The sequence below is a fragment of the Elgaria multicarinata genome, chromosome 11 (assembly GCF_023053635.1).
Source record: "Elgaria multicarinata webbii isolate HBS135686 ecotype San Diego chromosome 11, rElgMul1.1.pri, whole genome shotgun sequence".
In the NCBI taxonomy this organism is placed as follows: domain Eukaryota; kingdom Metazoa; phylum Chordata; class Lepidosauria; order Squamata; family Anguidae; genus Elgaria; species Elgaria multicarinata.
The window spans coordinates 19,487,196-19,508,578 of NC_086181.1; the positions used below are offsets into that span (position 1 = coordinate 19,487,196).

Here is a 21,383-nt window from a genome sequence, read left to right on the forward strand (position 1 = left end):
TACTATGGCAAAGGCAGAACTGGAAAATCAAACAACGCTCACTGAATTCCTTCTGCTGGGCTTTGGTAATTTTGGAGATCAGCAGCTCTTTCTCTTCCTGCTCTTCTTAATGATCTACATTGTCACCATGGTTGGAAATATCTTCATCATTGTCCTGGTGGCGGCTGATCACCACCTTCACACACCCATGTACTTCTTTCTGGGTAACCTGTCCTGCCTGGACACCTGCTACAGCTCCAACATCCTTCCCCTGATGCTGGCTAATTTTTTCAATGGGGGCCAGAGAGCCATTTCTGTCACTGGTTGCATGATACAATATTACTTCTTTGGTTTCCTGGCTGCTTCTGAATGTTATCTCCTAGCTGCAATGTCCTACGATAGGTATGTGGCGATATGTAAACCACTGCTCTACACAGCACTTATGAATGGCAGGGTTTGCCTCCAGCTAGTAGCTTGCTCTTGGATAAGTGGTTCATTGGCTATTAACATCACCATATATTTAATGCACCAATTAAGATTCTGTGGCCCCAGAGAAATCAACCATTTATTTTGTGATTTCAATCCGATATTAAAGCTGTCGTGCAGTGACACACACACAATCGAACTTTTAACTACCTTCCTAGCCGCTGTGTGCTCCTTGCCTCCCTTCTTGTTGACTCTGGCATCTTATGTTTGTATTATAGCTACCATTGTGAAAATCCCATCCATCAGCGGGAGGAAAAAGGCCTTCTCAACCTGCTCCTCACATCTCATTGTAGTGTCCATTTTCTATGGCACAATAATGATTGTCTACATGTTGCCCAAGACAGAGGCACTGCGAGACCTCAACAAAGTCTTTTCTCTCTTCTATACAGTCCTGACTCCTTTGTTCAACCCCCTGATATACAGCCTCAGAAACAGGGAGGTGAAGGAGGCTTTCAGAAAAGCTGTTGCTAAATTTTGTGCATTTGAAAGAACGCAGGGCTGTAATTGAATACCTTTCATATTGAGATGCTGGTTTTGCTCCCATTCTGCCAATTAATATTTGGAGAAATGAGAACTTATCCTTTTCTCTCTTTCAAAATGGTGTGCAAAGTATTTAAATTTCGAAAGTGCTTCCCCTCCATTGTTTAGCATGTGTTCACGGTGCAATTTGGGCAGCTACATGTATTTATTCATGCAAATCACATTCACGTACAAAACAGACAGTAGGGCATCTAGCCCCCTTTTTTTTACATGAGATGGAGTGAAGGGGAGCAGAATAATCCCTCTTCTTGATATAGAATTATAGAATAGTTGAGCTGGAAGGGGCCTATAAGACCATTGAGTCCACCCCCTCCTCAGTGCAGGAATCCACATTAAAGCATGCCTGACTGTCCAGCTGCATCCTGAATGCTTCTAGGATGGAAGAGCCCACAACCTCCCTAGATAATTGGTTCCATTGTTGTACTGCTCTAACAGTCAGAAAATTTTACCTGATGTCTAGCTGGGATCTGGCTACTTGTAACTTGAGCCCGTTATTCCGTGTCCTGCACTCTGGGATGATCAAGAAGAGATCCTGGCCCTCCTCTGTGCGACAAGCTTTCAAGTATTTGAAGAGCGCTATCATGTCTCCCTTCAATCTTCTCTTCTCCAGGCTAAACATGCACAGTTCTTTCAGTCTCTCCTCATAGGGCTTTGTTTCCAGACCCCTGAACATCCTCGTTGCCCTCCTCTGAACATGCTCCAGCTTGTTCCATTGCATTAAGCACCTTCATTAAGAAATGAATGCAGACAACATATTCTGTGGCTGAAGTCTGCACATCTCCAAGCTTGCAATGTTATTTGCGAGCCAAAAGAATAAACGTGTTCGAAAAATGTGTGTGTTTGAAAAAAATGGGCATGAAAAGAATGTACACCGTTGAAAAGGTGCACAAACACACTTTAATCAAAGGGAGAAACTGTGCACATTTCAAAACAATGTGAATAACTGATGTGTAAAATTGGAAAAATATGAACAGAAGAAGGCACAAATTTTCATGCAAAAAAACTCCCCCACCCTACGAAGCTTACAATCTGATACGGATGTGAGTTGGGCTAAACTTTGGGGTGGAATTCTGAAAAACTCAATGAACCTGAGTTTTGTTGGTTTGTTAATCCTTAGTTGAGAGCAGGAATGGTTTCACTCTCCTCACTGGTACACTCTATTTCTAAAATAATAATAATAATAATAATAATAATAATAATAATAATAATAATAATAATAATATGTCTCACCACTGCTTTATGTAAGAATGAGGCGGCCATGTTAATAAATACTTAGGACTCAACCATCATATCTTGTTTGGTCTTAAATCTTGTACACAAAACACTGCTCACAGGCACTCATATGTGTTTACGTTATATTGAGAGGAGAATTCAGAGCCTTCCTTTATACATCCAAAGAACGTGTGAGCAGGCTGTCAGGCTGTATGGGTTATCCCTGATCCCACCACCAATGTGCTTGGCAGCTATGCTCTCCTATCATCCACACATTTAGCAGGTGTGAGAAAGGGCTCTACATGACTGAGTGAGGAATTGAACTTGGGTGTTCCCAGGCCAAACGTAACACTCTATCCAGAGCTGCATCTGGATGATGGCGCTTTTGTGCCGCAGGCCCCCAAATCCCTGCTTTTGTGCTCCTTCACATTATCCACATGTGAAGGAGCGAGCGCAGGGGTTTGCATACGAGGAGGAGCACATCTTCGCATCCCCATTTTTTGGGAAGGGGTTCCTTTACTTTGATGTGCCATGCCCACACCTCCTCACATCCCCATTCATTTTTTTGGGTTTTTTTTTCCATTACTTTGTAGGTGGTGATGCACTTTTGCACAGGGTGCTTGTGCCTCCTCGCATCCCAGTTTTTTAAAAACCTTTTTGGGGCTTCTCCCCATGCCGGAGAAGCACAGAGGTGGGCCAGCGGCCATTCAGCTGATTGGTCCACCTCCTCCACTGTCTGGGCAGATGGCGACCAATCCTGGTTCGCCACCTGCCCAGACACGCCTCCACCGCAGCTCCGAAGCAAGGCGACAGATGGCAGATGCCCTCATTGCCTCACTCCAAGAGAAAAAAGTGACAGTAAGTCTCTGGCTTTTTTAAACTGGAGCTTCAGGAGTTTGCCCCTGGATGGCTTCACGATGGCGATTGTGTCATATAAATGACCTGCCGCCACTGTGGATCCACCCTGGGGCAAACCCCTCAACAAGACAAGCCCCAGAACAAAATGTGACCAAATTAGAAAACAGATTAACCTAATTAATACACCCAGACTGTCTCACAGTGTGGAGTAGGTGAAAAAACTCCTGCACAAGTCAGTAGAGGAGTAAAAAATTCCTACTCGGTTCCTAATGGCAACCAGCAAGCCCACACTGCCTACAGGGAGGGAGGGAGGGAGCCACGCAGCAAAGAGGGGGAAGGGAGGGAGAGCCCACAGTTTCTGGGCTCCTAAACTCTTCCCCCCATGTTGCCCCATACCAGCACCAGCCAATGCTGGCTGGGCATGTCTCCCCTCTCCCTTGCCCACAAATGCCTCCCCACGCCCAGGCCATGCCAGGCATGGCAGAATGGCCATTCCCTTGTCATTTTCCTGATTTAAATGGTCTTCCCCCCAGTTGCTATTAGCCATGCAGGAGTGGCAGCAGGGAGACAGGTATAAATAGGATCATAGCTCTCCAAAAGGGTTTCCCTCCTGTATTACGTTACTATATTGTACTTTAAGGTTTTCATCTTTGTAAACCACTCAGAGAGCTATGGCTGTTGGGCGGTTTAGAAATATAATAAATGAAGTGAAATGCCATGTGTGCTTCAGCCTGTAGCATTTTAGTTGTGCTGGGGCTACAAATTATTGATAATCAAAGGCCAAAATCAAGTATTTCTCCATTTTTTTTCTTTTCAAAGGGAGCAACACAAGCAGAGGCTTAATTTTTCCAATTGAATTTTTAAAATGATTCACCTTGAACTAGATCATGCCCAATTAAATGTTAGAAGTGTCTTCCTATGCAGTATATTACTGCATATTATTTTGTTTGCTCTCCCCACACTCCTTAAATTAATATTTTTGTATTTCACAGTAGCATACATTTCCTTGTGGTTTAAAATAGTTCATGGTTCCTCTGTGCACAAATATCAAGGGAGATTTTGTCTTTCTGGAGGATAAAAGCAATTAATAACCAAAGGAGGACTTCTAAACTGCCATCAGTATAAGGTAAATATATAGGATAAATACCATATAAAACAGCTGTATTTGTGTACAATGATTGTTCAGATTGATTATCTGGAACTGTTTGTTAGTATAAGCAGTTAGCCAGATGCTGGAATGAAGATAACAGGATGTTTGAAGTCTTATAGAGACATGGGCACTGTCGGTGACAGACGTCCTGACCCACAACCCTGTTCATCATAAAGTAGACTTTGGTAGGTAAGTCAACCTTTTCCATACATATTTACAGAATGGGAAGAAGCATGGGCCACATTTTCCCATCATGAAATGTTTGATATTGCAATTCACACAACACTGTTGTAATCAAGAGATGTTAAGAAAACAAGTGGGATCTGGAATAAGCTTTTAGTTAGCCAGCCAGCTGTGTCCTGCTCCATGATGCTCTCTTCCGTCTCTACATTCCGTAGTTGGTAATCATTCCATGTGCACTGAGCATGCCCATCTTTCATTGGTCTGTTTTCAGTCCACGTTCTCTGCTTCTGCAAACCCCCAAGCCAAGTGATCCCTCCGTCGTGTGTGGATGGTGCCATTTTGGCTACATAAGGATTTGCAATTGGAGAACAAATTCATTATTAGTATAGTATAGTATGTTGATCGCTGGAAAAAAGTACAGGAAGGAGCCACACAATTGATCAATGACTATGCTCCATTCAGACACTTCTTATGACTTTGAGAGACCTAGAGACTAAATGGTAATTTAAATTCCCTTTTGCTTCCTTCTTTTCTCAGTTGCAGTATACAGTATACAGTTTGTCAGCGCTGATCCCCCCTGCCCCTTGTATAGAGCAATTGCCCTCATTGTATCCTCCTTCCAAGGACATGGATGGATACTTCCAAAAATGTACATGCGTCAGGTGGTTTCAGGTGTTGAGGAATATGGTGGACATGTTAAATAAACAATTAAAATGAATTGGGAAATTTGTTTAAAGTTTTGCAATATTGAGAATTATAGTGTCTCTGATGGAATCAAAGAAGCCCATACCACATACCAACAACAACAACAACTCCAACCAAAAATGAATAGGCATGTTACAATAACAAAATGCCCATGAAATGAGATGAACAAGTTATCCAATCTCAAGTTATCCTTGAACACACCAACATTTTCACTGGCCAGACACTGAACATGATTAATGGGGGTGAGAACTGGAAGAGTTTCAAACTTCATTGTCTTCAAACATACTGTAAAAAAATACAGAGGATATACATTGTCACAACTTAATATTCAGATGAGCAGAGGGTTTGACTTCTCCCAGAAAGCATTTCTTATGAAACCTGTTGCACAGATGTTGTCATCAAAGACACATCTTGTCATTAAATGTCATAATGTTGTTTTATTGAGAAGCTAAGGAAGGGCCTTTTTGTCCTTTTCTGTTCTTTTAATGTGGGATATTTCACTCCCAGTTCTGGTTTGGGTCCAGAATTACTCATACCAAGAGCAGATTCTTTGAAATCAATGGTACTTAAATTGCTCATGATTTACTTAAGTCCCATTGATTTAAATAGGGTTAAGTTTTGATCCAACCCATTGTTCTAATACTTAGGTAGGTACACCCCTTCCTTTTACTTCCATTTTCTGGAAGTCACTGGCCAGATACAAAAGAGGACAGGGCTCCTGCAGCTTTAACTGTTGTGATGAAGAGGGAATTACACCAAGTGATGCATGCATTCAAATGTCACCTGCTGAAATTCCCTTTTCTATGCAACTGTTAAAGATACAAGAGCCCTGTCCCGCTGTTCATATGGTCATCCTAATGGTGGGTTGCTTGATTATGTGAAATGGCTGAATGGGTTGGATCCAGGGAAGGGGGAACTCTAAGATTTGCAGGGAACAAAACATCTTTATGTTGGGGGGGAACCCAAGGGGTGGGGTTTGGAAAACCCCCAGATAGCCTAATGAGTACTGAACATGCTTAATGGCTACAAAACCATGACTCTTGGAGAAAATAAATAGAAAACTAGGAGAGAGAGAGAGAGAGAGAGAGAGAGAGAGAGAGAGAGAGAGAGAGAGTGGTTTGGGAGAGCCACAAGATTTGTAGAAGTAACAATTCATAAAATAACAATATAAGATAAAATAGAGAAAATCTCAGCAGAAAAAAAGCGATCATCAGATAGAATAACTCAAATTTCACAGATTTCAAGGGGTCTAAGTTAAGTATAATCAGGGCTAGATCCACAATAGCGGTTTTTAAAAAAATCAGTATCGAAGTGCACTGATAATTGTTGGGACACATTCCATATTCCATATACCACTTTTCTAGAGTTATTTCCTGTGTTTTATTCTGCATTATCCAAAATATAGCAAGAGTTGTCATTGTGTGTGCTACGAAGCACAAATCCGTAAGAGGGATATAGCATCAATATGATGAGATTGCATCAAAATGGCAGAAGGTGTAGGTCTGGCCCAAGTCTGGATCCAACCCATCATTTACAATGAAAGCCATCTTGCAAAAAACAGCAAAAGAGGGTGCCCCACTGAACTTCATAGGGCATGGAGTTCAACAGAAGGCCCTTTCTTTTGGCAAATTATTGTGCCATTATAAAGTTTCCACAAGATTCTTTTATTGTTGTTTTTACAATAATAGTCTAACACAGCAACTTCTCTGGAATGTTTATAGTCCAATGCATGGTTTTAAACCAGAGAATAAATTGGTCAGCAATTTCATAACATCCCAACTTGAATATACATATTACTATTCAAACCTTTATCAAAAGATACCAATATGAATATTATTATTATTATTATTTATTTATATAGCGCCATCAATGTACATGGTGCTGTACAGAGTAAAACAATAAAATAGCAAGACCCTGCCGCATAGGGTTACATTCTAATAAAATCATAATCAAACAATAAGGAGGGGAAGAGAATGCACCAAACAGGCACAGGGTAGAGTAAAACTAACAGTATAAAAGTCAGAACAAAATCAAGCTTTAAAAGCTTTAGGAAAAAGAAAAGTTTTTAGCTGAGCTTTAAAAGCTGCGATTGAACTTGTAGTTCTCAAATGTTCTGGAAGAGCATTCCAGGCGTAAGGGGCAGCAGAAGAAAATGGACGAAGCCAAGCAAGGGAAGTAGAGACCCTTGGGCAGGTGAGAAACATGGCATCAGAGTAGGGTGACCAACTGTCAGGATTTCCCCGGATTTGTCCTGGTTTTTGTTCTTTCCATGGTGTCGGGGGATTTTCTATAATTTTCAATAATGTCCTGGAATGACACACCTTCCTCTTTAAGGCATGGCAGGAGGGAATGACATGCTTTCTTGAGGCACATCATTCCCCCACCCCGAGCTCCAATTGAGGTCTTAAAGGGGAAAGTGGGTCATTCGTGGAGATTATAGAAAAGGCCCCAATTGGAGTGGATGGTAGTGGTGCAGAATGAAATCCTTTCCCCTCCTCCACTCCAATCGGGTTCTTTAAGGTGGTGGGGGAATAACGTACTTTCTGCAGGACTCAGAAAGCTGCTTCCCCACACACACAATAGGTGTCCTCTTTTTTGGTTTCCCAAATATGGTCACCCTACATCAGAGGAGCGAAGAGCACGAGCAGGGCAATAGTGTGAGATGAGAGAAGAAAGACAGGAAGGAGCTAGACAGTGAAAAGCTTTGTAGGTCAACAGGAGAAGTTTATATTGGATTCTGAAGTGAATTGGAAGCCAATGAAGAGATTTCAGAAGTGGAGTAACATGGTCAGAGCGGCGAGCCAAGAAGATGATCTTAGTGGCAGAGTGGTGGACAGAAACCAACGGACTGATGTGAGAAGAAGGAAGGCCAGTGAGAAGAAGGTTGCAGTAGTCCAACCGAGAAATAACCAATGCATGAACAAGAGTCTTGGCAGAAGAGACAGACAAAAATGATCGAATCCTGGCAATATTATACATAAAAACCACAGGATTTAGCTACTGCCTCAATATGAGGAATAAAGGAGAGCGAGGAATCAAATATAAAGCCAAGACTACGAGCTTCCTTGACTGGAGTAAGTGTAACATTATTGACAGTAAGAGAGAATGAGAGATGAGGAGAAGGTTTAGGAGGAAAAGCAGAATTTTTGTTGAGGCTGTGGCCAACAAAATCCAAATTTGGGGGAAATACTGATTAGCAATGTGTGAACATCAAAATATTCAAGTTCTTGACACCAGGTTGGCCACTCTGTGAACAGAGTGTTGGACTAGATCTGATCCAGCATGGCTCTTCTGTTGTTCTTAAGATACAATATTATCAATTTCCTAATTTGTTTCAGTCCTGCTTTACATTTAACCATTCCAGTGGATTTTAAAGTAGGTTCTTTGCTTTCTTTTTCCAGTGTGCTGGATCTTATTCACATGCCTCTGCGGCAAAAGCAAAATGGAGCAAATCAAACTATGATCACAGAGTTCATTCTTCTGGGGTTCGCAGGTGGACGAGATGTACAACTTCTTCTTCTGTTGCTGTTTTTGGTGATTTATATTGTGACCATCAGTGGGAACCTCCTCATCATTTTGCTTGTTGTGTTTGATCAGCACCTTCACACACCAATGTATTACTTCCTTGGGAACCTATCTTGCCTGGAGACCATCTATAGCTCAGCCATCCTGCCCAGGATGCTATATAGTCTCTTGACGGGAGACAGGTCTATTTCATTCGTCAGCTGTGTCACACAGTTTTATACTTTTGGCATACTTGTTACTACAGAGTGTTTTCTTCTAGCTGCAATGTCCTTTGATCGCTACTTAGCCATATGCAAGCCATTGCACTATGCTACCTACATGAATGACAGATTGTGTTTCCAGCTGGCTGCTGCCTCCTGGGTGGGTGGGTGCTTGGCTATTACCATAACAACATCTTTAATATCACAGTTAGTCTTCTGTGGCATGAATGAGATTGACCACTTCTTTTGTGATTTTGGCCCATTGATCAATCTGTCCTGCAGTGACACCAGAATAATAGACATCTTGGTTTTTCTACTGTCATCACTGTGTGCTCTTCCACCTTTCCTGTTGACCTTGGTGTCCTACGTTTTCATCATCACCTCCGTCCTGCAAATTTCATCCACTTCAGGAAGGCAGAAGGTTTTTTCTACCTGCTCCTCTCACCTCACTGTGGTAACAGTTTTTTATGGAACACTGGTCATTGTCTACATCTTACCAAAAACAAGCACCCTGAGAGACCTAAACAAAGTCTTTTCTCTTCTGTACACCATACTGACTCCTCTTGTCAACCCTCTCATATATAGCCTAAGAAATAAAGATGTGAATGAGGCAGTGAAAAAAGTTACTAGAAAGCTTGCAGTTCCTACAAGGAACTTGTAGCACAGGACAGTTACTCTGACAATATCAGTTCTTTACTTGAAACATTTCTACCTAACCCACCTTTCTGTCTGAAGATTCCAAGATTCCATGGTAACAATAGGGGAATTGTTACTTTGGAATCCATGGTAACCATGAAACCCCCAAATGTTCTGCCTAACAAGCAGTATCAGGTAGAACAAGTCGTTTTGATCCTTTGTGGACATCGTATCTTATCTCTCAGGCAGTTTACAAAATAAAATAATGGCTTACATATGAAATTATTCATATACTGAAGTGCAGATAACAAATGACCCCCCACATTCCCACCATTACAATGGCCACATATACATTGCCAAAAAAGAGGAAATACGCTGCCCCCCAAGAGGATGCTAATTTGCATGAATTTGCATATGCTAATGTATGCATATAAGCATACTATAATTTAAATAGAAATGCAATACATGAATAACACCATAGCAGGGAAGACAGTGACAAAGTGACCTCTCTGCTTGTCCAGCCTGCAGGCAATGTCAAAGCCCCTCTGTCCCCAAATGGTTATCTTTAAACCATAGTTAAACTGGACAGCCCTTCAAATAAAGAACTGTCCTATGTAAACTAGGATACATGGCTATGTATTGTGTTTATTGTCTAAGAATTTTTGAAAAGTGTAATACAGAGAAATGTATTTGGGGGCAAAGAAATCTGGCCAGAGGTTAGGGAAAAACCAAGATACTATAGGAGGGATCATTGGAACATAGCATTGGGGGCTAAGGCTTTTTTCTTTGTTCTTTTGTATCTGTCATTCTGCAGTGTGGGTGGGAAGAAATATAAAAAGGGTTTATGCATGTGGTTGGCTTATAGATATCCCATTAGATATTGTGATGAAAATGTTTGCAATTGGCATCAGTTGGTGATATGCTGAAGCCAATGAACTTTTTGAGGCCATGGAATAATGTGTGGTTCCTATTCTTCCAACATATTTCCAAGGTATTAGGTAAGAGGCCTTTCATATGTTTCTGAGTGAAGATCCTTGCAATTCTTGACAGGGAGAGTCCATCCCTCTCCAGTTCACGCTGGAAATGAATGGGCTTTTGGCTGTAATTCAGTGGTAGAGTGCACTCTTTGCATATAATAGATTTAATCCTAAATTTAATCTCTGGCACTTCAATGTGGCCAGATGTGTTCAGACCCTGGAGAGTGGCTTCCCAGTTCAAGTAGACAGTACTGGACTAGATGGGCAAATTGATTTGCCAAGCATAAAAGCAGCTTCCTCTGAGCATGGAAATCAAACATCTTCAAAAACCCTCTAGGTTGTGTGTGTGTGTGTGTGTGTGTGTGTGTGTGTGTGTGTGTGTGTGTTTAAGGTTACAAAGCTTGAAAGCTTAATCAGTAGAAAGCTCAGGTCCTATGTTAGATTCCCTGTATGAAAGTGACCCCTGTGGACTCTCAGGATGCATTGCCTGAAAAAGACTTGATATGACTGAGCTAGCGTACAGAAGCGGTGAGCGTTAAACAATCCATTAATCCCATGGAACAAGAAGCAACATGAGGATCTCCTTTGGGTTTAGGAGGGTGGTTGCATCATGAATGTCTCCCCACCCCCCCGAAAGCCAGAATATCAGCAATTATTCTCCCAGGATCACTTCTTTTAAGTGCTCATGAGAAGCTCTTTCAGGAACATTAATTCTTTACAGCTGTGAAGAGTTCACTTTGTCCAGAGCCCAGTTTTCCAGCAAGAATTTGTAGAAACAGTGTCTTTATTTATATATGTACTTATTTATTTCATTTCTATATTGCCCAATAGCCCTAGCTATTGGGGCACCCAGAAATACAACAGAAACTTGCTGAAGGTAAGTTCAATCACTGCTATTCTTGGTGGGGTTATTCCATCTTTCAAGGCCTCCTTTGGTATTGAGATACCCCCCACCTCATGCATCCAAGGATTTTTGGACAAATGACAGTAGGAAAATTCAGTCTATCCTCACCAAAATATTTTCATGCCATTGTCTTCTGCCATCCCCCAGTTACAAAAGTTATGTTCATTTTTTTGCAAAAAATATACTGTGTCATTCTTTACATACCCTTGCATGCCTGCTGCCAAGGGACAGCTTTGTGTATGGCAAATGATGCAGAGTATAATCTGCCGTATATACATAGCCTTAAGGGTCAATATCATTTGCTCTGTGATTGACAATTTCCCTGATTAAGTTGTCTTTGGACAGGCTGAAGAACAGCATTTCTTCACACTATGCCTAGTACACTTACAGAATTCACTATCCCAAGTAAGATGATGACAACTATTTAAATTGACTACCAGTTGTTATATGGCAACTACTCAGATAGCTTTAAAGATGAGTTACACAAATTCTAAGGTCCCATTCAGAAGACACCTTAAACCATGGCTTTAACCATGGTGAATTAGGCTTTTTGCCTTAGTCACCATAGTTAAAGCCATGGTTTGTGTCTTCTAAACATGGCCCGGATTTCTAGCTTAACCATCATGGTTTAAGGTGTCTTCTGAAAGGGGCCATAGAAGAGAAGTCTATCAGTAGTTATTAGCCACAATGACAGCTAACTGGAGACCCTGGGCTCAAGGTACTATGCATCTGAATATCTATTTGTGGGGTGCAAACAATCTAGGCTGCTGCGTTCAGTCCCTGCTTATGGGCCTTATCTAGCTGGCCACTGCTGGGAATAGACTTGAATTACCTTGGCTTTGAAATGATCCAGAAAGTTTCTTCTTATAACCCCCCATTGTCCTATGAAATTGTGTCCTAGAATTTACACAACACTCCTGAGGCTTTCAGGGAAAGACAGGCAGCAGTGGGAAGCTGCTTTTCAAAGACATTTCTCATTGAGGAATCCCTAATAAGTTTCCAAGAAACTAGAACTCCTTAGAACTATCATTGCTCAATTGTCACCTGGCAGCAGCAATGGCATCAAGCTGCAGCAGACATAGGGCTCATCTACACCAAGCAGGATATTCCACTATGAAAGTGGTATGAAAGCAGTATATAAAAGGCAGGGGGCACACTACTGCTTTATAGTGGTACTGAAGTGCACTGACAACTTGTGGGCCCATGACACATCTTACACCAAGCAGGATATAACACCATGAAAGAGGTATGAAAGCAGTATATGGCATGTCTCAGTGGGCCCCAACAGTTGTCAGTGCACTTCAATATCACTATAACGCAGTAGTGTGGCTCCTGCCTGTTATATACCGCTTTCATACCACTTTCATAGTGGAATATATGCTTTGTGTAGATGAGCTCACAGATGAGAAACTGGGCCATGCTACTATCCCTGCTCAAAGGCCAGCTACAATATGGCCGTCTTTCACCTGAATGGTTTCCACCAGCTGATCACTGTAAGAACTACAATTTATATTTAATAATTGGTGCCTGAGTTGGCCTTCCCACACTTCCCTTCCCATTCTTCTTTCTTTTTATATTCTTTCTTTTTGTCTGTCAGCCTGAAATTATGGAGGTTTTTGTTTTATTAATTTTACCGAAGCCACTCTGGGAATCTTAGTGGACAAAGAGCAGGACAAAGATGTTCAAATAAAGCAAAACAAATAGAACAGAGTTTGGAAACCAGTGCACTAGGATAGAATTCCCACTGGATAAATGACAAAACTCAGGCCATAGCTAGACCTAAGGTTTATCCCTGGATCGTTCTGGATGATCCCAGGATGATCCCAGGATAAACCTTAGGTCTAGCTGTAGCCTCACATTTCCCTAGGTTTCAATAAGCTTTCATGCTGTTAAAATAAGATGTTGATTGTTGATTGAGACTTCTCCATTCAAATGCATGTCCTCCTAATTATGTCCTAGCTTTTGTGTGACCTGCACGAGATTAAATAAATGTGGAGCTCAGAGGAAGGAAACGAAACGACCATTGCAGAATTCATCCTTGTGGGATTTGGGAATCCCCCTGAGCTGCAGCCTCTTCTTTTCTTACTCTTCCTGGTGATCTATATTGTGACAATAACTGGGAACCTCCTTATCTTTTTGGTAATTGTGATTGATCATCACCTTCATACGCCCATGTACTTCTTCCTGGCAAATTTGTCCTGCCTGGAGACTTGCTATAGTTCAACCATCTTGCCCCAAATGTTGACCAATTTGTTAACGGGTGAGAAAACCATTACTTTTAGTGGATGCATAGCTCAATATTTTTTCTTTGGCTCTTTTGCCTCTATCGAAACATACCTCCTGGCAGCAATGTCTTACGACCGCTATTTAGCAATATGTAGACCATTGATCTATGCTTCCACTATGCAGAATAAATTATGTTTTCAGCTCATGGCTGTGACATGGATTAATGGCATGTTGGTTAACTGCTTAATAACATATCTGCTGGCTCAGTTATCCTTCTGTGGCCCAAATACTATAGATCATTATTTCTGTGACTTCATCCCACTGGAGAAACTGTCCTGCACTGACACAAGCATCCTTGTACTCGTCTTCTTTCTCTTGACCTTTATTTTCACCGTGACCCCATTTCTACTGACTCTCACATCCTATGCTTGCATCATTGCGTCCATCCTGAAGATCCCATCCACCACTGGGAGGCAAAAGGCCTTTTCAACCTGTTCCTCTCATCTCATGGTAGTTTGCCTATTTTACGGTACAATAATCATTGTCTACATGTTGCCAGATACCCCTACTCTGAGAGACCTCAATAAAGTCTTCTCTGTTTTTTACACAGTCCTGACTCCTTTAGTCAACCCCCTCATCTACAGCCTGAGAAACAAAGAAGTTCACAGAGCTATAAGACAAATTTGTGGTAAATTAACCATTTCTGCAAGGAATCAGCTGACCTCATCCCTCTCCTTTCAGTTCATCAGCAAATCCAAATTCTGAATCACAGCTTATAAAGCTTGGTGAGAAAGGGAGCTTGCCTTCTTTTGCAAATAGCAAGTGTGTGTGTGTGTACACATGCATGTGCAAGGGGGGAATCGGACTGAGATGTTGGCAGAAGGAAATATTAACCTCATTCCTCTCATTCCAGAGCCCAAATCCACCTCAGAGCTCACTCACAGCAGCTATTTCTTAAAGCACAATTAATTGTGCAAGGTCAAACTACATCTAAACTGCCCTAAATTTTATTTACCCAAGGTGACCATCTGAAAAGGAAGACAGGGCTTCTGTAGCTTTAACAGTGGAATAGAGAAGGGAATTTCAGCAGGTGTCTTTTGTATGCATGCAGCACCTGGGGAAATTCCCTCTTCATCACAGCAGTTAAAGCTGCAGGAGCTCTGCCCTCTTGACCAGATACAAAAAAAGGTCAGGGTTCCTGCAGCTTTAACTGTTATGATGAAGAGGGAATTTCACCAGGTGCTGCATGCTTACAAATGACCCCTGGTGAAATTCCCTTTATACAACTGTTAAAGATGCAGGAGCCCTGTCCTCCTTTCCATATGGGTTGCCTTAAAAATTACCTGTGTTTTGGTATGTTTGTATTTTTAAAAAATCACTCTTCTCCATGTCTCACTGTGTTAGTCTGTTTGTATTCCTGTTTCATTTTCTTCTTAATGCATTTCCATCATTCTTTTCCTTCAAGAGTCATGTTCATGAAGGTTAACTTTGCATTGCTGGGATTTTTTGAGCTGCTCTGTGATTTGGCATGAATGGGACATTGTCATGACCTAGGTGGCACAAATCTATATCATGGCTCTCTTTCATGCTTCATCCCACATTCCTGTTTCCCTCGAATTATCACATACAGTGCTAAGCTGGTGTTGTTGTTGCTAAATCACTACTTTCTTTATTGCGATCCATAGATCCATAAAAAGAAAGAAACAAACAACAGACAAACAAATACAAGAATCAGACATGAAATCATACAGTTAGAGCTATTGTCAAGATTTTACTAGTAGCTTTCCAGCTCCGCCGAGCTCCTAAGATCCTTTGCAAAGGGTTTAAGGGGGGAAAAGTAAAAAAAATCATAAAAAATCAATGGATGATCCAATCTGATTTAAATTTGGTATGCTTAAAGCTCTCCTTAATATCTATTACTGTGCCAATTTTGATGTCTATCTTTAAAGCTTACGGAGATGTAAGCATTTGTTTAATTTTTCTCAAATCCTGCTCCTGTGCCCCAGTGGCCGCTCAATGATTTGCTGGAAAGCTACTAGTAAAATCTTGACAATAGCTCTAACTGTATGATTTCATGTCTGATTCTTGTATTTGTTTGTCTGTTGTTTGTTTCTTTCTTTTTATGGATCTATGGATCGCAATAAAGAAAGTAGTACTAGTAAAATACCTCGATTCTTTTCCCTTTATAGCACAATTAAAGCAGGATGCATGGGAGTACTTCACAGTCAAAGCTGATTATAAACTGGAAAACTTCAGAGTACTTCACAATAAAAGCAGATTATAAGCGGGAAAACTTCGGAGTCCTTTGCACGCAATTCACAGTGATGGCACAGTATAACACCGGTGTGATAAAGCTTTTATTCATAGCTGTATTGCATTCAGATGGGATGTGGAAGAGAGCCTTCTCAGTGGTTATGCCCAAACTTTGACATTATGCCCATACAGATGTATGGAAATACTCCCCCTCCCCAAGCATGCAATTGACTCGTCAAACTGGTGGTTTTAATCTCGATATCGTATCAACTTTTTGAATTTTATATACCGTTGTTTAATATATATATATATATATATATATATATATATATATATATATATATTGTTTGGTTATGGTGAAACCTGATTGGGTGCTTTTAATGGAAATTTGGAATACAAATATTTATTATCTTAATAAATATTTGCTGTATGTGTCCTGTTTAATTATTGGTGCTAATTGGCAACTGTTCTATGGTTGTGCTTTTTCTATGGGTGTGTATATTTTATTAAGATCATTTATTTGAATTTCATGGGATATAAATTCATAATAATAAGTTTATGAAAAAACCTTTCCGAACTGGGGAAATGGGCATTAAAATGGTAAACACAATTCAATGTGAACAAATGTAAAGGAATGCACTTTGGGGGGAAAAGAACCTAACTTCATTTATACACTGATGGGATCAGAGCTGGAAGTGACTGATCAGTAAAGGTCTCTTGAGCTTGGGGTGCATTGTTTGAAGAAAAGATCAGGTCCATGTGTGACTGCTGTGAAAAAGGCAAATTCCATGTTGGGTATCAGTAGGAAAGGAATAAAACAAAAAGCTTCCAATATCATAATGCCCTTATAAAAAAATACATTGTAACTACTCTTGCATAATGTGTGCTGTTTTAGCCGCTGCTTCTCAAAGATGATATTGTAAAGCTGGGGAAAGTGCAGAAAAGGGCAGCCAAAATGATACAAGGAATGGACCAACTCACCAATGAGGATATGTTACATTTTTATGGCTCTTTAGCTTCAAAACAAGGATGAACAGGTGGAGGAGCATAATAAAGGTATATGGAACTGTGCATGGTGTGGAGAAAGTCTATAGGCTTCCCTCATAATACTAGAGGCTGGGGATATTCCATGAAGCTGATTCATGGGAGATTCGGGATAGATGAACTATGCAGTTAAACTATGCAAGCAGCTATCACAAGAAGTATTGATAACCACCAACATGGACAGCTTTAAAAGCAGATTAGATGGATTCATGCAGGATAAGGTATCAACGGCAACAAGTCATAACGACAATATATTTCCTCCAGTATCAGAGGGACTATGTCTCTAAGTACCAGCTCCTGGGGATCATGAATGAGAAGGTGCTGTGGTGCTCATGTCTGGCTTGTGGATTTCCGATAGGCACCTCATTGACTAATATGGGAGCAGAATGCTGGAGAAGATAGGCCTTTGGTCTGCTACAGTGTGACTATTATTGTATTCTTTTGTTCTTGAGTGGCAGACAGTGCCTTCTGCTACCCCGTGATGCTACTCCCCTCTCCCCTCCCACCACCTAGTCTTTCTCTCTCCCGATATACTTGCTGTGGGGCACACACTGGAATCAAAAGCCCTGCGGTATCTAGGTTCTTATCCCGGTACCCAATATTCTTCTTCCCAGGCCTTAGCTAGACCTAAGGGTTGGTGATATGCTGAAGCCAATGAACTTTTTGAGGCCATGGAATAATGTGTGGTTCCTATTCTTCCAACATATTTCCAAGGTATTAGGTAAGAGGCCTTTCATATGTTCCTGAGTGAAGATCCTTGTAATTCATGACAGGGAGAGTCCATCCCTCTCCAGTTCACGCTGGAAATGAATGGGCTTTTGGCTGTAATTCAGTGGTAGAGTGCATTCTTTGCATATAACAGATTTAATCCTAAATTTAATCTCTGGCACTTCAATGTGGCCAGATGTGTTCAGACCCTGGAGAGTGGCTTCCCAGTTCAAGTAGACAGTACTGGACTAGATGGGCAAATTGATTTGCCAGGCATAAAAGTAGCTTCCTCTGAGCATGGAAATCAAACATCTTCAAAAACCCTCTAGTGTGTATGTGTGTGTGTGTGTGTGTGTGTGTGTGTGTGTGTTTAAGGTTACAAAGCTTGAAAGCTTAATCAGTGGAAAGCTCAGGTCCTATGTTAGATTCCCTGTATGAATGTGACCCCTGTGGACTCTCAGGATGCATTGCCTGAAAAAGACTTGATATGACTGAGCTAGCGTACAGAAGCGCTGAGCGTTAAACAATCCATTAATCCCATGGAACAAGAAGCAACATGAGGATCTCCTTTGGGTTTAGGAGGGTGGTTGCATCATGAATCTCTCCCCCCCCCCGAAAGCCAGAATATCAGCAATTATTCTCCAAGGATCACTTCTTTTAAGTGCTCATGAGAAGCTCTTTCAGGAACATTAATTCTTTACAGCTGTGAAGCGTTCACTTTGTCCAGAGCCCAGTTTTCTAGCAAGAATTTGGAGAAACAGTGTCTTTATTTATATATGTACTTATTTATTTCATTTCTATATTGCCCAATAGCCCTAGCTATTGGGGCACCCAGAAATACAACAGAAACTTGCTAAAGGTAAGTTCAATCACTGCTATTCTTCGTGGGGTTATTTCATCTTTCAAGGCCTCCTTTGGTATTGAGATACCCCCCCACCTCATGCATCCAAGGATTTTTGGACAAATGACAGTAGGAAAATTCATTCTATCCTCAACAAGCGCTTTTTTTGTGAACCGCCCAGAGAGCTCCGGCTATTGGGCGGTATAGAAATGTGATAAATAAATAAATAAACAAAATATTTTCATGCCATTGTCTTCTGCCATCCCCCAGTTACAAAGGTTATGTTCATTTTTTTGCAAAAAATATACTGTGTCATTCTTTACATACCCTTGCATGCCTGCTGCCAAGGGACAGCTTTGTGTATGGCAAATGATGCAGAGTATAATCTACCATATATACATAGCCTTAAGGGTCAATATCATTTGCTCTGTGATTGACAATTTCCCTGATTAAGTTGTCTTTGGACAGGCTGAAGAACAGCATTTCTTCACACTATGCCTAGTACACTTACAGAATTCACTATCCCAAGTAAAATGGTGACAACTATTTAAATTGACTACCAGTTGTTATATGGCAACTACTCGGATAGCTTTAAAGATGAGTTACACAAATTCTAAGGTGCCATTCAGAAGACACCTTAAACCATGGCTTTAACCATGGTGAATTAGGCTTTTTGCCTTAGTCACCATAGTTAAAGCCATGGTTTGTGTCTTCTGAACATGGCCCGGATTTCTAGCTTAACCATCATGGTTTAAGGTGTCTTCTGAAAGGGGCCATAGAGGAGAAGTCTATCAGTAGTTATTAGCCACAATGACAGCTAACTGAGGCTTTCAGGGAAAAACAGGTAGCAGTGGGAAGCTGCTTTTCAAAGACATTTGTCATTGAGGAAGCCCTAATAAGTTTCCAAGAAACTAGAACTCCTTAGAACTATCATTGCTCAATTGTCACCTGGCAGCAGCAATGGCATCAAGCTGCAGCAGACATAGGGCTCATCTACACCAAGCAGGATATTCCACTATGAAAGTGGTATGAAAGCGGTATATAAAAGGCAGGAGCCACACTACTGCTTTATAGTGGTACTGAAGTGCACTGACAACTTGTGGGCCCATGACACATCTTACATCAAGCAGGATATAACACCATGAAAGAGGTATGAAAGCAGTATATGGCATGTCTCAATGGGCTCCAACAGTTGCCAGTGCACTTCAATACCACTATAAAGCAGTAGTGTGGCTCCTGCCTGTTATATACCGCTTTCATACCACTTTCATAGTGGAATATATGCTTTGTGTAGATGAACTCACAGATGAGAAACTGGGCCATGCTACTATCCCTGCTCAAAGGCCAGCTACAATATGGCCATCTTTCACCTGAATGGTTTCCACCAGCTGATCACTGTAAGAACTACATTTTATATTTAATAATTGGTGCCTGAGTTGGCCTTCCCACACTTCCCTTCCCATTCTTCTTTCTTTTTATATTCTTTCTTTTTGTCTGTCAGCCTGAAATTATGGAGGTTTTTGTTTTATTAATTTTACCGAAGCCACTCTGGGAATCTTAGTGGACAAAGAGCAGGACAAAGATGTTCAAATAAAGCAAAACAAATAGAACAGAGTTTGGAAACCAGTGCACTAGGATAGAATTCCCACTGGATAAATGACAAAACTCAGGCCATAGCCAGACCTAAGGTTTATCCCTGGATCGTTCTGGATGATCCCAGGATGATCCCAGGATAAACCTTAGGTCTAGCTGTAGCCTCACATTTCCCTGGGTTTCAATAAGCTTTCATGCTGTTAAAATAAGATGTTGATTGTTGATTGAGACTTCTCCATTCAAATGCATGTCCTCCTAATTATGTCCTAGCTTTTGTGTGACCTGCACGAGATTAAATAAATGTGGAGCTCAGAGGAAGGAAACGAAACGACCATTGCAGAATTCATCCTTGTGGGATTTGGGAATCCCCCTGAGCTGCAGCCTCTTCTTTTCTTACTCTTCCTGGTGATCTATACTGTGACAATAACTGGGAACCTCCTTATCTTTTTGGTAATTGTGATTGATCATCACCTTCATACGCCCATGTACTTCTTCCTGGCAAATTTGTCCTGCCTGGAGACTTGCTATAGTTCAACCATCTTGCCCCAAATGTTGACCAATTTGTTAACGGGTGAGAAAACCATTACTTTTAGTGGATGCATAGCTCAATATTTTTTCTTTGGCTCTTTTGCCTCTATCGAAACATACCTCCTGGCAGCAATGTCTTACGACCGCTATTTAGCAATATGTAGACCATTGATCTATGCTTCCACTATGCAGAATAAATTATGTTTTCAGCTCATGGCTGTGACATGGATTAATGGCATGTTGGTTAACTGCTTAATAACATATCTGCTGGCTCAGTTATCCTTCTGTGGCCCAAATACCATAGATCATTATTTCTGTGACTTCATCCCACTGGAAAAACTGTCCTGCACTGACACAAGCATCCTTGTACTCGTCTTCTTTCTCTTGACCTTCATTTTCACCGTGACCCCATTTCTACTGACTCTCACATCCTACGCTTGCATCATTGCGTCCATCCTGAAGATCCCATCCACCACCGGGAGGCAAAAGGCCTTTTCAACCTGTTCCTCTCATCTCATGGTAGTTTGCCTTTTTTATGGTACAATAATCATTGTCTACATGTTGCCAGATACCCCTACTCTGAGAGACCTCAATAAAGTCTTCTCTGTTTTTTACACAGTCCTGACTCCTTTAGTCAACCCCCTCATCTACAGCTTGAGAAACAAAGAAGTTCACAGAGCTATAAGACAAATTTGTGGTAAATTAACCATTTCTGCAAGGAATCAGCTGACCTCATCCCTCTCCTTTCAGTTCATCAGCAAATCCAAATTCTGAATCACAGCTTATAAAGCTTGGTGAGAAAGGGAGCTTTCCTTCTTTTGCAAATAGCAAGTGT

General features: G+C 41.1%; 4 protein-coding genes across 4 annotated transcripts; all 4 read left to right on the forward strand.

Moving 5' to 3' along the window:
* LOC134406302 (olfactory receptor 2AP1-like) lies at nucleotides 1-1,007 on the forward strand. Its single transcript, XM_063137657.1, has one exon. It carries the CDS (start codon nucleotides 5-7, stop codon nucleotides 971-973), a length of 969 nt encoding a protein of 322 aa, XP_062993727.1. The 5' UTR covers nucleotides 1-4; the 3' UTR covers nucleotides 974-1,007.
* A 7,452-nt stretch (nucleotides 1,008-8,459) lies between these two features.
* Nucleotides 8,460-9,499, forward strand: LOC134406674 (olfactory receptor 2AP1-like). The gene has a single exon (XM_063138192.1). The coding sequence runs from the start codon at nucleotides 8,534-8,536 to the stop codon at nucleotides 9,497-9,499; it is 966 nt and encodes a 321-aa protein (XP_062994262.1). The 5' UTR covers nucleotides 8,460-8,533.
* A 3,845-nt stretch (nucleotides 9,500-13,344) lies between these two features.
* LOC134406676 (olfactory receptor 5AP2-like) lies at nucleotides 13,345-14,346 on the forward strand. The gene has a single exon (XM_063138193.1). It carries the CDS (start codon nucleotides 13,345-13,347, stop codon nucleotides 14,344-14,346), a length of 1,002 nt encoding a protein of 333 aa, XP_062994263.1.
* Nucleotides 14,347-20,320: 5,974 nt separating this feature from the next.
* LOC134406677 (olfactory receptor 5AP2-like) lies at nucleotides 20,321-21,322 on the forward strand. Its single transcript, XM_063138194.1, has one exon. It carries the CDS (start codon nucleotides 20,321-20,323, stop codon nucleotides 21,320-21,322), a length of 1,002 nt encoding a protein of 333 aa, XP_062994264.1.
* Nucleotides 21,323-21,383: the final 61 nt, after the last annotated feature.